The sequence below is a fragment of the Canis lupus genome, chromosome 17 (genome assembly GCF_011100685.1).
Source record: "Canis lupus familiaris isolate Mischka breed German Shepherd chromosome 17, alternate assembly UU_Cfam_GSD_1.0, whole genome shotgun sequence".
Classification (NCBI taxonomy): domain Eukaryota; kingdom Metazoa; phylum Chordata; class Mammalia; order Carnivora; family Canidae; genus Canis; species Canis lupus.
Genome location: NC_049238.1, coordinates 34910018 through 34925589, shown reverse-complemented (window position 1 = coordinate 34925589; position 15572 = coordinate 34910018). Strand labels below are relative to the sequence as shown.

General features: G+C 47.3%; 1 protein-coding gene across 2 annotated transcripts in view; it reads left to right on the top strand.

The window, feature by feature from the left end:
* Positions 1–15572, top strand: part of KCNIP3 (potassium voltage-gated channel interacting protein 3) — an 83024-nt gene that overhangs the window by 60676 nt on the left and 6776 nt on the right. For both annotated transcript variants that reach the window (XM_038561397.1, XM_038561398.1), the window contains 3 exons: positions 11603–11727; positions 12182–12251; positions 12508–12578. In XM_038561397.1, the coding sequence (XP_038417325.1) occupies positions 11603–11727; positions 12182–12251; positions 12508–12578 (266 nt within the window). The remainder of the gene's footprint in view (positions 1–11602; positions 11728–12181; positions 12252–12507; positions 12579–15572) is intronic.

The window sequence follows — 15572 nt, the reverse complement described above, 5'->3', positions numbered from 1 at the left end:
GCAGAGTCTTGGCCCTCCCCTTAGGATACCCCTGGGCAGATGCCCTCTGAGGGGAGGACCCTCTGGCTGGGGGTGGGGACAGGGAGGTGGAATTGTGACAGTGGGTGTGTAGGTGGGTGAAGAGACAGAAGCGTGAAGAGGAGAATGGGGGGTGCCCAGGTGGAGGTATGCGTGGCCAGCCCGACCCACCAGCCCTCTGCAGTGGCCCTCTGTGCACAGCTGCCTGCAGAGCCCTGGCAGGCACAGGTGGCCTGGGAACCTGCACGGTCCGCAGCTGACTCCAGGCTCCAAGCAAGGCCCAAGGGGGTGGCAGTTACTCCTGCTCTTTCTCTTGTTCATCTTCTCCATCCAGCACCCTCTTCTGCCTTTGCTGAGGCCTGCGGATACTACATATCCTGGCTGCCCTTTCTCTTGGCAGGGTCTCCCATGCTCTATAACCTGCAAGTCCCTTGGCCTAGGTGGCCTCTAAGCAGTTTCCAGATCTGATGCTGATGGCAGTGGCAGCAGCCCACGTCTAGTGAGTTCTCTCCTGGGGTGTATTGTAATCTTGTCCTCAACAGCAGGCCCATTCTAGAGATGAGGAAGCTGAGGCTCGGGGAGGCTAAGTCACTAAACTGAGGTTACCCAGCCAGGGAGTGGCAGAGCCAGGACTTTTACAAACTCCGGCACACCCGTCCTGGATGCCTCTCTAACTCCACACCACCGAGGAGCCATAGACACGTCCCAGCCTCTTACAGCACGTGTGTCAGCAACCCAGAGTGGAGACAGCTGCCTGGGTACAAATCCAAAGTGTCCCTCATTGAGCCTAAGTGTGTGGCTGTGTGCAAACTCATAAAGCAATGCCCAGCACAGAGTAAGCACTTTATAAGTATTACCTCTTGTTACTTCTTGCCAAAAATGCCCTGGCTCCAGTTCCCCCCAGTGTCATACATCACTACCATGTACTAGAAGTTAGTGGGAAAGGCGGATGCACTTGACAGGTCCTTCGTTGTGATAGGCGGACTTCCTTATGTGCTCTGTGAGGTCCTCCCAACTGGATGGCCGGAGACTCCCGGGCTGGGCCCTGGGAAAGGGAAAGGGAGAGGCGGGCTCCAGGTGGGTGGCTTCTGCGGGGCAGGGAGGTGGTCTGGAGCTGAGCCTGAGCCTGATGCTGCTGTAGGATGGGGGACTTGAGCAAAGCCCCTTCCCTGCCCCCCTGAGTGCCTCAGCTGTGGTGTATCTAGTGGTTTCATAGCCCCTTAGCCATGGAATCTCGGACAGAGTCTTAAATAGAAGCCCAGTACCACTGACAGAAGAGGTACTGCTAGCATTGGAAGGGGAATCTTGCCCTGCAGTGGTCCCTGGGGCTCCTCGGGGGGACCTCCAGGTCTAGGGGTCACCTGACCAGCAGGGGCTATCAGGGCTGACATCTGCCAGCCAGGTAGGAGGGATTGGAGCCAGCCAGTGTGGACAGCACTGTGAAAGAGTTTTGCTGCAATGGGGAACTGGGATGGGTGCTGGCTGGCAAGCAAGAAGGTGCAAGAGAAGATTTTATAGCTGCTTCCAGGGGAGCCTGGCAAAGGTGAAGGCAGCCCAGGGGGCTTCACCAGGCTCATGCACTCAGGAGGCAAAAAAAAAAAATGCCTCTCACCCAGTACCTGGTGCATCTTTGATTTGGAGCCACCTTTTCCAAATCCCTACAGGTGCGTCCTGCCCAGAAGGGGCCATGTGGCGTGGGGTCAGGATCAAGGACTGGAACTTCAGCTCCCTGGGAGGAGAGCCCAGTTTGTGATTTGTCAGGTTGTTGTATAACTTGGAGACATTCTGCTTTAGAACGCCAACAATAACAACAACAATTTTTTAAGTACAAAGTTTTAAAAGCCTCATGCTTTCACTCCTTTAACTCCTTTGTTTGATGGAGAGGTTAAATCTTTGTTGCTGAGCCCCTGGTTATCAGTGATGGGGGGTAAATAGTGTCCAGGACAAGCCTCTGGAAGGGCGAGAGGAAGGCTGAGCCCAGGGAGAGGTGAAAGGGAGACAGGAGAAGCAGGCTAACTTCCCAATCTGGCCAAGTACAGCTCCTCAGGGGTTTGTAGGAAAGCTGTATAAAATGCTTGTTTAGATCCATTAATCACCAGACCCCCCTGTAATTGCAGAGGGTGATGTGACACCCCTGGCAGGTCCTAAGAGGTCTGGCTGCATCTCTGCTGAAACAAAGCAGGGGGATAAGTCTGGGATTTCTCTTGTGGATGAGCCAGGAGAGGTCTCCAGTGTCCCCTGAGAGCACATGGGGTGCCTGGCATTGGGCCAGATGCTGTGGGAGTCAAGATGAAGAAGCCAGGTCCCCTGTACCTAAGACAGTTCTAGACAGTTCCAGTTCCTTGGTACATATGTGTGTAGAGGGGGTGAAAAGAAAGTGGGAGTTGGGGTGGAGGTAAGGGGGTGAGATCTCCCTTCTTCTTCTTATAAGACCACCAATCCTATTGGATGAGTGCCGCCCCCTAGGACTTCATCTTACCATAATTACCTCCCAAGCTGTATCTCCAAATATAGTCACATTGGCTTAAGGCTTCAACATACGAATTTTGGGGAGATACAACTCAGTCCATAGCACCCGTAAACATAGAAGTATGCATCTGGCGGGGAATCATAGCCAAATGAAGAAAAGTAGAACAGAGATGAGAGAGAGATAGGCATGGTGGGGGGTGGCACCTCAGAGGAGGTAACATTTGAACAGACGAAGGAGGTGTGGGTTCTGAGGGAAAAGCAGTTGAGTGAGAGAGGATAGCAACTGGGGGCCCTGCAGAGGGAGTGTGGTGGGCTGGAGGGGTGCAAGGGGCCAGAATGGCTGGAGCAGAGGGAGCACAGGCAGAGACATGAAAGATGAGGTCAGAGCTGGGCGGGGAAGGGGCCTGGGGGTAGCGTGCGTTTATTGGCTATTTACTGTTGGGGTTTTTTTTTTTAAGATTTTATTTATTTATTCATGAGAGACCCAGAGAGAGGCAGAGACATAGGCAGAAGGAGAAGCAGGCTCCCTGCCGGGAGCCCGATGCAGGACCGGATCCCGGGACCCCAGGATCATGACCTGAGCCGAAGGCAGGTGCTTAACCACTGAGCCACCCAGGTTATTGGTTATTTTTATATTCAGAGCTTGGGGAGGCTGTTGAACAGAGGAATGCACAGGACATGTTTTCAGCAGCTTCCTTCAGCGCTATTTGCAAACTAGACCTAGGGGACCCAGGGCAGAAGCAGAGCAACACGCCAGAAGAGCTGATGGAGCCTTGGACCAGCGTGGGGCCGGTGGAAGTAGCAGAAGGTCTAGAGGTGAGGTGCATATTGAGAGTTAGAGCTGGCTGGCCACACGTGTGGGTTGAGCGCTGGGAGGAAGGTCTGCGCCCAGAGTTTTGGCCTAAGCTCCCGACAGGATGGAGTTGCCGTCCCCTGAGCTGGGGAAGGCTGTGGGTGGAACAGGTTCTGGGAGGAAGATCAGGAGCTCAGTTTGGAAATGCTCCATTTGAGAACCACCTAGACATCCAAGTGCAGATGGCAAGCAGGCGAGTGAGTCTGGAGCTGCGGGCAAAGTTAGCCCACATTCCCCAAAGGAGACTTGACTTTTAAAGAAGCTTTCAGATTTTGTAGATTTAATAAATGTTACCTTTTTTTTCCTTGTTGTTCTCAGATGTGTTTTTCATGCTAATTATTTTGAACACCTCTTTGTGTACCTATCACCTTTTTCAGTTTGCTCATCTCTAACTTGCCCATGTATATCCTTCAGCCATTTCTTTTGGGATTGCTGTCTTTTTTCTTATCTTCCAAATGTCCTATTTTGTCCAGACCAGAGGTATATTCTCTCTCTCTCTCATTTTCTCTTGCTCTGGGTACTTAAAAAAATTATTATTTTTTTTTTTAATTTTTATTTATTTATTAGAGAGAGAATGAGCTCAAGTGGGGGAGGAGCGCAGAGGGAGAGGACCTCAAGCATACTTCATTCTGAGTGCAGTGCCCCACACAGGGCTTGATCTCACAATCCTGAGATCACCACCTGAGCCTAAATCAAGAGCCTGACAGTCAACTGACTGAGCCACTCAGGCGCCCCTCTAATTACTTTTAAACATTTTAGTTAACTTCTAACAAATTCAAATATACATTTGATACATATATTAAAAAGAATAATAAACACTAATGAGCTACCTTCCCCACCCCCAGAACTAGGACCCCACCAGCCTGCCTCTCTCTGAGTTTCTCCCCTCCCACCCCACAGAGATTACCACTAGCCAGATTTGCACCTGTGGTTACTGGATTTTTGTTCTTATGTATAATTTTATTTCTTACTATCCCTCCCTACAAATTATTTGGTTATTCTTGGATTTGAATTTTGCAACAAACGGAATCACACTGGTCTCCTAGGACTGGTTTTTCATCCAACAATCCGTTTCTAGGACGCATCCATATTGCTGTGTGTTATGGTTCACTCACTGCTATAGGACATTTCATCCAGTGGATGGCCCACAGTCTATTTATCTGCTTTATTATCAGCGAGCAAGTTGATTCAAGCTACTGTTATTGTAGAGTGTTGGGGTGGTGGCTCTTCTGCAAGTCTCCTGGGCATTGTTTCTCTAGCACTCTGTCTAGGGGAGGGTTACCTCACCATAGGGTATGCAGATGTGTGCAGCATTAGAATGAAAATACAAATACTTCCCCACTGTGCCTGCTTGTACCAGTTATGCATGCGCCCTAGCATGCTGAAAAGTTACCGTTGGACCTGGGTGGCTCAGTCAGTTAGGCATCTGCCTTCTGCTCAGGTCATGGTCCTGGGGTCCTGGGATGGAGCCCCATGTGCTCAGCAGGAAGTCTGCTTTTCCCTCTCCCTCTTCTCCTTACCCCCTGAAAGTACTCTCACTTGCCCTGTCTCTCTCTCTCAAATGAATAAATTTAAAAATCTTAAAAAAAAAAATTACTTCCTTCGTCTCCCCAGCCAGCACTTAGCATTGGTCAGCCTTCTAATTTCATTTTATTATTTCCTGCCGATCTGGCTGTTGCATTTTCAATGTAATTTGCATTTTCCTTTTTATTAATGAGGTTGAGCCATCTTTCACACATTTATTCATCTTTCCCAGTTTCCTTTTTTGATGATTACTCTAGATATTCTTCTTTTGACTATTTTAAACACTGTACACTGTCTTCTCCCATTCTGCTGAGTGTCTAGAACTGTTCACGCTGCCCTTTTTTAAATAGAAATCTTTAATTGTGATGTAATCAAATTCATCAATTTTTTTCCTTGATAGTTTGAACTTTTGAAGCTTGAAGAAATCTTTCCCCATCCTTAGGTAAGCAAGAGATTCTTTTACATTTTAACTCTATAACTTACCTTTCACATTTGGGTCTCTAGTTTATCTAGAGCCCACTTTTGCATGTGGTGTAAGAAAGGGATCCAGGGGGTATCTGGGTGGCTCAGTGGTTGAGCATTTGCTTTTGGCTCAGGTCATGAACCCCAGGTCCTGGGATCAAGTCTGCATCGGGCTCCCTGCATGGAGTCTACTGTTCCCCTCTGCCTATGCCTCTGCCTCTCTCTCATTGTCTCTTACGAATAAATAAATAAAATCTTTTAAAAAGGGAGGGTATCCAGTTTTCTATGCTGAGCCAGTTTTCCTAAAACCACCTACTAGACAATTTGAGACTTCCACAAATCTTCTGTGATGTTCCTGCTATACCTCAGTCTCTTTGAGCTCTCTGGTCTGTTTTTTGGTGTGTTTGTCTGTTCTTATACCAGCCACACAACTTTTTATTATAGTGACTATGTATATGTATTAGCATTTCATAGGGGAAAAATCCTTCTTTTCCTTTCTAGATTTTTATGGATTTTTGTTCCTCCGTATACATTTCAGAGTAATTTTATCAAGGTCCTCAAAAAGCCCAACTGGATTTTTAATTGAGATTGTGTGGAATTTACAGATTCCTGTGGGGGAGAAGTGGCATCTTTATATTATGTGGTCCTATCTATGATGGAATGTCTCATTTATTCAGATTACCTTTCTATATAGAAACCCTTTGAGTTTTGGTTAATACTTAGATAGTTTTGAGTTTTTATTGCTATCATGAATTGGTATATTTTTAATTATATTTTATAGGTGGTTATTACTAGGGTAGAAAATTGCTATTGATTTTTGTAAATTAATCTTATGTCTGGCAACCTTACTAACTCTCATGTATATTAATTCTTTTGGTCCCTGTAGGGACCAAACATCTACAAGTAATGTTAGTTTTATCCTTTACTTCCCAATTATTATATTATTTCTTTCTTTCTTGAAATTTCCTTAGAGCATTGGCAGGATATCAATTAGTGGTGATTGTAGCCAACCTTGGCCAGTCCCAAATCTTAAAGGGAATGTGTCTAAGCCTCTGACATTCAATCTAATATTTTCTGTAAATAAATATGTAACTTGCAAATATAAGCTACATCAAGTTAAGAAAGTTCCCTTTAATCCTAGTTTGCTTAAAGTTTTTGTTTGTTTAATTACAAACAGATGTGAATGTTTATCAAATATCTTTTCTGTATTAAAGTTTTCATGTGATTTTTCCCTCCATAGAAAACCTTGATCATGGTGTACTGGTTTTTAGTACAATTGGATTCAATTAGCTAATATTTTGTTTGAGGTTATATCAAAAGTGAAATGGGCATGTAATTTTCTCTGTTTGCTATTCCAGCTTTATTGAGATATAATTGACATTTAACATTGTATAGGGGCACCTGGCTCCATTTGTTGAGCATCCAAATCTTGATTTCAACTCAGGTCATGATCTCAGGTTGTGGAATCAATCCCCAAGTGGGGCTCTGTATTCAGATGCAATCTGCTTGGGATTCTCTCCCTCTTCCCCCCTCCCAATAAATAAATAAATAACAAAAAATTATATAAATTTATGAAATTATTACTATAATAAGGTTAATTAATACATCCATAATCTCACATAATTACCCTTTTGTGTGCAGGGAGATAGTGAGAACATTTAAGATCCATTATTTTAGCAACTTTTAAGTACACAACACAGTATCATTAACTATAGTCAACATCCTTTACATAGACCCCCATAACTTACTCATTTGGTAACTGCAAGTTTGTGCCCTGTGACCAATACCTCCTCATTTCCCCCATCCCTCTGCCCTGGCAAACACCAATCTACTCTCTGTGTCTATAAATTTGGGGGTTTTTTTAGATTCCACATGTACATGAGATCATATAGTATTTGTCTTTCTATGCCCTGACTTACTTCACTTAGCATTATGCCCTCAAGGTCCATCCAGTGTCACTGTAATTTTCATTCTTATATGGCCTTTCTATGATTTAGGAGTCAGGGCTACTATATTGATCACTGGCCTAGCAATATGGGGATCACTGGTGATTCTTTGAAAAGCATTTTGTGTGGACTGGTGGGGTCAGTGCCCCATAGGACTAAGTTCAAGGGAGAATAAGAGATGAAGTAGAGACAGTGAGTTAAAGAAGAGAAGAAGGAAATAGCTGGAAGGGACAGTAGGGTCGAGGAAGAAACAGAAGCAAATTTGGGAATTTTTGTTTTATTTTTTGACCCTTAGGGATAGAGGATTAAGTTATTTCATATTCTTTAGTTTGTGGGACATTATCAGTTTTGACCCATTTAAAACCCCTTTCTTATTTTATTTTTTCCCTTTATCCCCCCATTTCCTTCTACTTATTCTAGTTTCTATTTCATTTGTTTCTAATCTACATACGGTAGAGTTCCCCTTTTTTGGTGTCCAGTTCTATGAATTTTGACAAATGCATAGTAATGTAACCACTGCCACAGTCAAGGTATAGAACATTCCATCACACAAAAGAATCTCTCCTGCTGCCTTTTTTGTCATCTACATGTCCCTTGTGCCACAGCCCCCTGCACCCACTGATAGATTGTCTCTCCCTATGATTTCTGTGATTTTATCTTTTCCAGAATGTCACTTAAGTGGAGTCATACATTGCATGTCTGGATTCGTTCACTTAGCTAGTGCGTTTGAGGTCCATCCATGTTGCTGCTTGTATAATAATTGGTTCACCTTTATTGCTGAACCAATGAAGGTATTCCACTGTATGAATGCGCAACACACTGTTTATCCATTCACTGGTTGAAGGCCATTCCGGTTATTTCCAGCTTTGGGTGATTGCAAATGAAGTTGCTCTACATATTTGCATAAATAGTATTGTGTAACTATAATAGGTTTCGTTTCATTTCGGTACCCAGGAGTAGGAATTCTGGGTTGCATGGCCAAGTGTATGTTTCTGAGAAACTGCCAAACAATGATTTCTAGACAGGCAGTACCATTTTCATTCCCACCAGCAAAGTGTAATGGTTTCAGTTACTCCACATCCTTACCAGCCCTTGGTATTGTCAATATTTGTCAGTTAAGTGATTCTAAGAGGTATGTAGTAGTATTTCCTTGCGGTTTTAATTTGTATTTCCACAATTGCAGGTGGTGTTAAGCACCTTTTTATATGCTTGTTTGCCACCTATAAGTCCTGTAGGTCAAGTGTCTGGATAAAGTTCTTCATATAATCTGGATATATGATTTGCAAATATTTTCTCCTAGTCTGTAGTTTACCTTTTTATCTCTTTTATTTCTTGAAGAGTGAAAGTTTTGTTATTAAAAAGTACAGTTTATCAAAAAATAAAACCAAATCAAAAGTGCAACTTATCAGTTTTTCTTTTATGGATCATGCTATTGGTATTGTGTCTAAGAACTCTTTTCTTAAACCTAGGCCATAAAGATTTCCTCCTATTTTTTTCCTGAAAGTTTTATAGTTTTATGTCTTATGTTTAAATCAAATCTGTGCTCTGTTTTGAGTTAATTTTTGTATGAGATGTATGGCCCATGTACCATGGATATATATATACCATACATGGGTTCCTGGCCTATGGCTTGCTTATTGGGTTTCTTAATAACTTTATTGGTTTTTCCTCTATGTTTGTCTGTTTCTTTTTCACTGATTTTCACTCTTATTTTTATTATCTCCTTTTTTCTAATAACTTTGAGCTTAATTTGCTCCTTTCCTGGATTCTGAAAAGTGTAGATCTAGAAATTTATATCATTGACTTTATATCTTTTTCCATGGTAATGAAGTATTTTAAAGCTCTGAATTTCCCTCTGAAGGCCAGTTTACCTGCATCCAGAAAATTTTGGTATGTTGAATTTATATGATCATTCAGTGCAAAATATTTCAAGACTCACCTTGTGATTTTCCTTCTCCGACTTATGGGCATATTAGAAGTGTGTTGTTTAATTTCCAAGAATTTGGGATTTTTTATCTATCTCGTTTTTTTTTTTTTTTTTTTTTTGGACTTTGATTTAATACCATTGTGGTCAGAGTTTTGCTTTATATTCCAGCATCTGATATATGTGGGAAGCACAGGATGTGCTCCTGAGAAGAATGTGTATCCTAGTTGTTAGGCATAGGGTACTATAAATATTAATTTGATCAGATTCATTGATAGTGTTTTTCAAATCTTGTGTATCTTTACTTGTACCATTTATTGGAAAAAGGTGTTAAGATCTTCAACCTTAACTGTGGTTTATCTGTTTCTCCTTTTAGTTTTGAATTTTTTTTGCTTCACATATTTTAAAGTTGTTATTGGATATATGTATATATTTCATATTGCTCTGTCTTCTTGATGAATTAATCCTTGTATCATTATAAAATGTTCCTCTTTGTCTCTAGTAGTACCCTTTGTCTTGAAGTCTACTTTTTCTATTACTAATAGAGCCACAGCCGTTTTCTTATCCCATTCCACTCTTTCACTTTCCATCTGTTGCTGTGATTTAAAGGTATCCTTTTTATAAGTAGCCTATAGTTGGGTCTTGCTTTTTCATCCACTCTGAAATGTCTGCCTCTTAGTTGAAGTAAGCAACTGATTTTTAACATCCATTTATGCTGCTGTGTCCCTTCAATCTACTGCATGGTCCGTGGTGTGCACCCCCCCATGTTGTGCCCACCCATACTGCCTGTGATGGACTCCTGGGAGGTCTCCAGCATCCCTGTCAAAAATACCATTGCCATGAACATCCTTGCACAGCCCCCTGGCTGGCTCAGATTCTATTTGGGATGTTTACCCAGAGTAGACTGGCTGGCTTGCAAGGTTTGCCTATACTTAATTTGACTAAGGATTGCCAGATTTAACAATATGTCCACATGGTGATGGGAATGATCCAGAAGGGAGAGCAAAAAGATGATGAGGAAGGAGGAAAGAGTGGGGAGGCTTGCTGCAGCCACATGCTCGAAACAGTGGGGCTGGGACCCACTGTGCAGGTGGAGGGGTTTACCTCATCTGGGAACCTGGGCAGTTCATTCCCAGAGAAGGAGGGAAAGCAGTTGTTTGGGCCACTACAGGTAGATGAGTAGATGTCGGGGTGGGAGCTTGGAGTTTTCTTCTGTGGCTTCTGTTTTCTCAGTGATGTAGGAAGCAACCTGACAAAGGATGGGGGTGGAGGCACTGGGAATTAAGAGAGAAGGAAGGTATGAAAAAGTTGTCTTGGAGATCAGGAGCATGGATGGCCCAAGGCAATAGACCTGATTGCTGGGCACTTTGCAGGGCATGGTGGCCCTTAGCGAAAGGTAGCGGTACTCATGGGAGGGGCCTGGGTTCAGGGCAGCCTCAGGCAGGGCTCAGTGGACTCCGGTTAGCAGTGCTCCTTGTCTGGTACTGCGCTGGGCTCTGTGGGCACAGGGTGGGCAGTGCAGGGAGGCTCACAGTGCTCACCCTGCAGGGGGAGCCAGTGAGCAGCTATGAGATAATCATGAGCTTCCTGTTTTGCGCAGCCACGGGAGGACAGGGGTGGTGACAGTGCCCTGGGGATGGTGCTCTCCATTTCAGTGAGAAGTTCTGTAATTATATGAGCATGCCTTTTAGCAAGGCGCTCAGTGCTGTTCTGTCTATAGCTTGATTTTGTGTTGTAGAAGTAATTCATACTGTACCAAAAGAAATAAAAATGTAAAAAAAAATTCATAAATAAAAAAGTAAAGAACACCTGAAATTTGCCTCCCCCACCAAAGGTAATCATGGTCCCTGCCCTATGGGCCTGTGAGGTCTGACCTCCTACTTAAATGTGAATGACACTCTCACACCAAATGCAGCCAAACAGCAGGCATGTTAGGCTGGATGGGCCAAAAGTGGTGACCTCCTCATTACTGAGAGAAATCAGAGAAGGCAGCATGGAGGAGGTAGTCCAGGAATTGGGTCTCAAAGGCTGAGGTCCCTTGAGTTTGTCTTGCTGTCTTTTTTCCTCCCATCTCCCTTTGTTTAGTGTATCTCTAGAATAAGGCCAGCTCCCACCCCCATCCCACATGTGGCTGAGAGGGTGGACACAGTCTAGATGAGGCAAGTGGGAGGTGGGGGCTACTCCCTGTGAGGAGCAGAGTAGCAACGAGGCACAACTCCTGAGTGTGTGTCATTCTACCACAGCCGCGCCATTTGTGCAGTGCACAGCCTGTGAGGCCAAACGTGGTAGTCATGTAAGGAGAGTCCCTCCACCCCTACTTTAGCCCATGGCCTGGTGCCCACACCGGAACAAGAGGAGGAGCAGGGGCACTTGTTCCACCCACCCTGGGTCTCTGTCCCCTTCCAGATAGCAGCGACAGCGAGCTGGAGCTGTCCACAGTGCGCCACCAGCCAGAGGGACTGGACCAGCTGCAGGCACAGACCAAGTTCACCAAGAAGGAGCTACAGTCCCTCTACAGAGGCTTCAAAAACGTGAGTGCTACCCATCCTTCCAGGAGAGGCCCTGATCCACTTAGCCCTCCTGTCCCAGGCTCCAGGAAGGAGGAACCCTGGCCCAGAGAGACCTTCTAGAAACTTCTCCATGGCACAGCAAATATCCTAGGGGCCTTTATGGATCTTATGTTTTGTGGGAGAGCTATCTGGGGGTGGGTCATGTCCCAGAATCAGTATTCTGAAGGCACCATCCTCCTTTCTGTGTGTTCCCAGTCCTGGTACAGGGGAGGAGTGTGGAGGAACCAACTGCCACTGTCCCACCCACTTATCCCTCCTGCATTACCATGCCCCAACGCCACTTTTTCCTCAGTTCCCAGGCTCATAGAGCTCAGGTGGCAGTATCCCCAGAGGGAGGAGAGAAGCCAGGCTCTGTGGAGTTTGGGCATGGGGCTGGGGATGGCCAAGGTCACTGAAGGGTGGCTCCCTGCCGCAGGAGTGTCCCACGGGCCTGGTGGATGAAGACACCTTCAAGCTCATTTACTCCCAGTTCTTCCCTCAGGGAGGTGAGTCTGAGGCCAGGCCCCCTGGCTCTCCCCCAAACCCCCCATGGCCCCACTGTGGCAGCTCTACAAACAGTGGGTGTCACTTTTACTGGGAGGGGATCCTTGCCTTTGGCCTTTGCCTGCCGGAGGCCTGGTGTTGCCTCTGTCTTGTTGGAAGCGCAGGGAAGTCCAGCTCAGGATGCAGCTGGACCCCACAGTGGGGCTGCCTGGAGTGGGAGCCCCAGAACACCCCAGTGCTCACCCTTGCTCTCCCCAGATGCCACCACTTATGCACACTTCCTCTTCAACGCCTTTGATGCCGATGGGAATGGGGCCATCCACTTTGAGGTAGGTCCCCCTTGACCCCTCCTGTATCCCCTGCCCCCTGTAGCCCTCGAGGGGAAGGTGGGGGGGTCTCTCTGCCCTGGTGCCTCTCTTGGGCCTTTCAGAGGCCCAGACAAGATCCTGGGCATAAATGGTCCAAGGTGTCATCCCGAGAAGGAGCAGACTGTGCTCAGCTGGCCCTGGGCCTAACTGTGGACGTAGGGAAATGTGACGTTGCCGCCTGGCCACCCTATTCTCACTCATCCTCCTCTTCCATTCCAGCCCCACCAAGCCAAGGGAGCGTCTAAGGCACTCTGAGGTGGTAGGAAACCCAATGCGAATTCGCATTTGGAAAGGGGGCGAGGCTTCCTCTGGGGTCTGTGCTCCTGGCAGGGTTTCAGATACTCAGCCCCAGAATTTAGCCCTGGCCACAAAACAGGTGGAGCAGCCAGCCTGAGCGGAGCGGCAAGTGTAGCGTGCTGTGGCGTGCCCGCCTCAGACAGCTGCCCCCCAGGAGGGCCTTGCCGGGACTGTGTGGGGCAGGCGAGCAGGCTGGCCGAGCTGTGGGCTCCACCTCGGCTTGGCCACACGGGACCCATTGAGAGAGGCCCCGTCTGTGGAGCCCAAGCCCCTAAAAATAGCTGCAGGCGAAAAGCTGAAACCTCTTTGGACGGGAGAACCTTGCTGAGAGCCGGGCCTGATCGATAACCACCCTGCTCCGCTTCCAGGGCCAAGGGCAGCTGACAGGAAGGCAGAGGAACAGGCAGGCGGGCTCAGAAAGCCCCTGGACGAGCCGGGGTGTAATAATAACCTGTCGGTAATGCCTCTCAGTTTATTTTTATGCCTCGGCCAGCCTGCACACTGACACGGCCGAGCGGGCGGGGCGGCCCGAGGCCACAGCCTTGCCCTGGGACCGCAGGGCCCCCCCCCTCCCCAGGCTGCAGTCTCGGGGCTGCTGCCTGTGTAAGTGTACGCTGTCGTCATCTTTTCTGTCTTCGCTAATACCTGCACACGGTAAAAACCCAAGCACCGCAACGGTAGACGGGGAGAACTGATTGTCCTCCGCTGTGACCAGGCTCTTGTGTATCCTTTGGGGGGCAGCTAAGATTTCCAGGAATGAAGTGTGAAGAGGAATCTGTGAGGAACCCAAGCAGGGCTTTGCGAGATAGTTTTCCTTGTTCAGAAATCAGCTGATCGAACAGCTCACCAGAGTCCCATTGTACGCCCCCATGGGTGTCTGGAGGGACTCTGGCACCTTCCTGTGGTCTTTGCTCTCGCTCCCCTGAGGGAGGGGTCTTGTAGTCCCTTTGAGGTGGGTGGTGGGTCTCTGTGGGGTGTGCATCAGTGGCTTAGTTGCCGGCACTGGTGCTGAAGCCCATCTGCTGGGCGCCTTCTCAGAAAGTCAGGCATCTCTGGCATCATCCCGGGCCTTCTTCATGCTTCTTTGCCATGAAATAGGTCCTCTGGTTTCATATGGGTATGCTTGTTTATCTTGAAGACCTTCTTGATTTCAGTGTTCTTCTCTAGGAAAGCTTTTTCAGAGAGGAGGGCACATATGTCCCCAAGGACCTTCCAATCAGCAGGGCCTAATGCTGAGTGCACCAAGGTTTGGGATTCCTGTGGCAGGAAGGACTGCAAGAGGTGGGGGTGACTCTGGGCCTACCGGAGACTGAATCTTTCCATGTGCCCCTAAAACAAAGTCAGGTCAGATTATTGATATTTATAATGATCCCAAATTCTTGTTATAGATTCTTGAGAGAAAAGACACATGTTAGCTAAAATGTATTGATGTGGTTAAAAAAATTTCAGTTCCCTACCCTTACCAAAAAGAGTACCAGAAAACAAAACGGCACACAGGCCAACCTCATCTTTGCCAAGCGGGAACAGCGGTCCCATGTCCCACCTCGGGTCCTCCTGCTGTTCTGTTCCTCTTGGGTCCTCTGGGATTTGCCCACAGGAGGGAGCCTGGTGTTGGCCTCCGCAGCCCAGGCACAGCCTTGTGCTTACAGATGGTGGAGGGCCAGAACCCACCATGCCATCCAGGGCCTTTCTCATTCAACCCACTCATTGTGCCAGCACACTGCTGCTCCTTTGGAGAGTTGGGGCCAGTCATGTCTGGAGGAAGGTGTGGCCGCCTCTCCCTGAGCTCCCTCTGCGGTAACCCACTCCCTGTGTCATTCGTTGGCTAAACCTCATGTGACTGCAGTAACCAGAGAGGATGCAAGCCCGTAATCACACCCTGCGTTCCCCCTGCTCCCAGCTGAGCTCCTGCTCTGTGCTCTACTGGAGCACATTTCCATTCTCCATTTTCATGTTCTTATGTGCACCTAGGGGTGTCTTAGCCTGGGAACAGAGGCCCGTATCACTGTGCCACAGCAGAGCCCCTCATCCTCCCCCTCCCCAGGCTCTGCCTCTGGGACAGCCGCGGAGCAGGGGCTGTGGATGTGATGGACTTCATCTGCCTTGGAGTTAAGATCAAGGAGTTACAACTAGTGACAGTCTCATATGAAATTGCCCTTGTAGGGCTGGACATTTAGAACTACCAGGTACTCTGGCTTGCGCTGGCAGGACATGGGGTCATCTGTGTGTTATGGAGGATGAGCCAGTGGCCTCGCAGGGGACATTCCCACTCATCTCTGTCCTAGTTCCATCCCCACTATTCTACCTACACGCTCAGGGACACAGAATGAAGACGTTCCTTGGCTGTGGCTGACTAGGAGGGCTCTCAGGCTGCAGGCCTGAGTTTATGAAGATAAGACGGAGTGAGGGGCAGTGCTGCTGGCACCCTCCTGTGGCCCACATGAGAAGCGAGGCCCTGTGCAGTCCTCCCTATTCCCTGCTGCCTTGAGTGGGGCTCCATACCTTTGCCTCAATCCCAAGGACGTGATTTCAGGGACGTCGTACCTCTTCACTAAATCATGCACAAGCTTTAGGGAGGATCCCCCAAACCTGGGCATGTAGGAACTATCATCTGTTTCTCCTGTTTCTCCATTTTCGTGTTCTTTACTTAAACACACA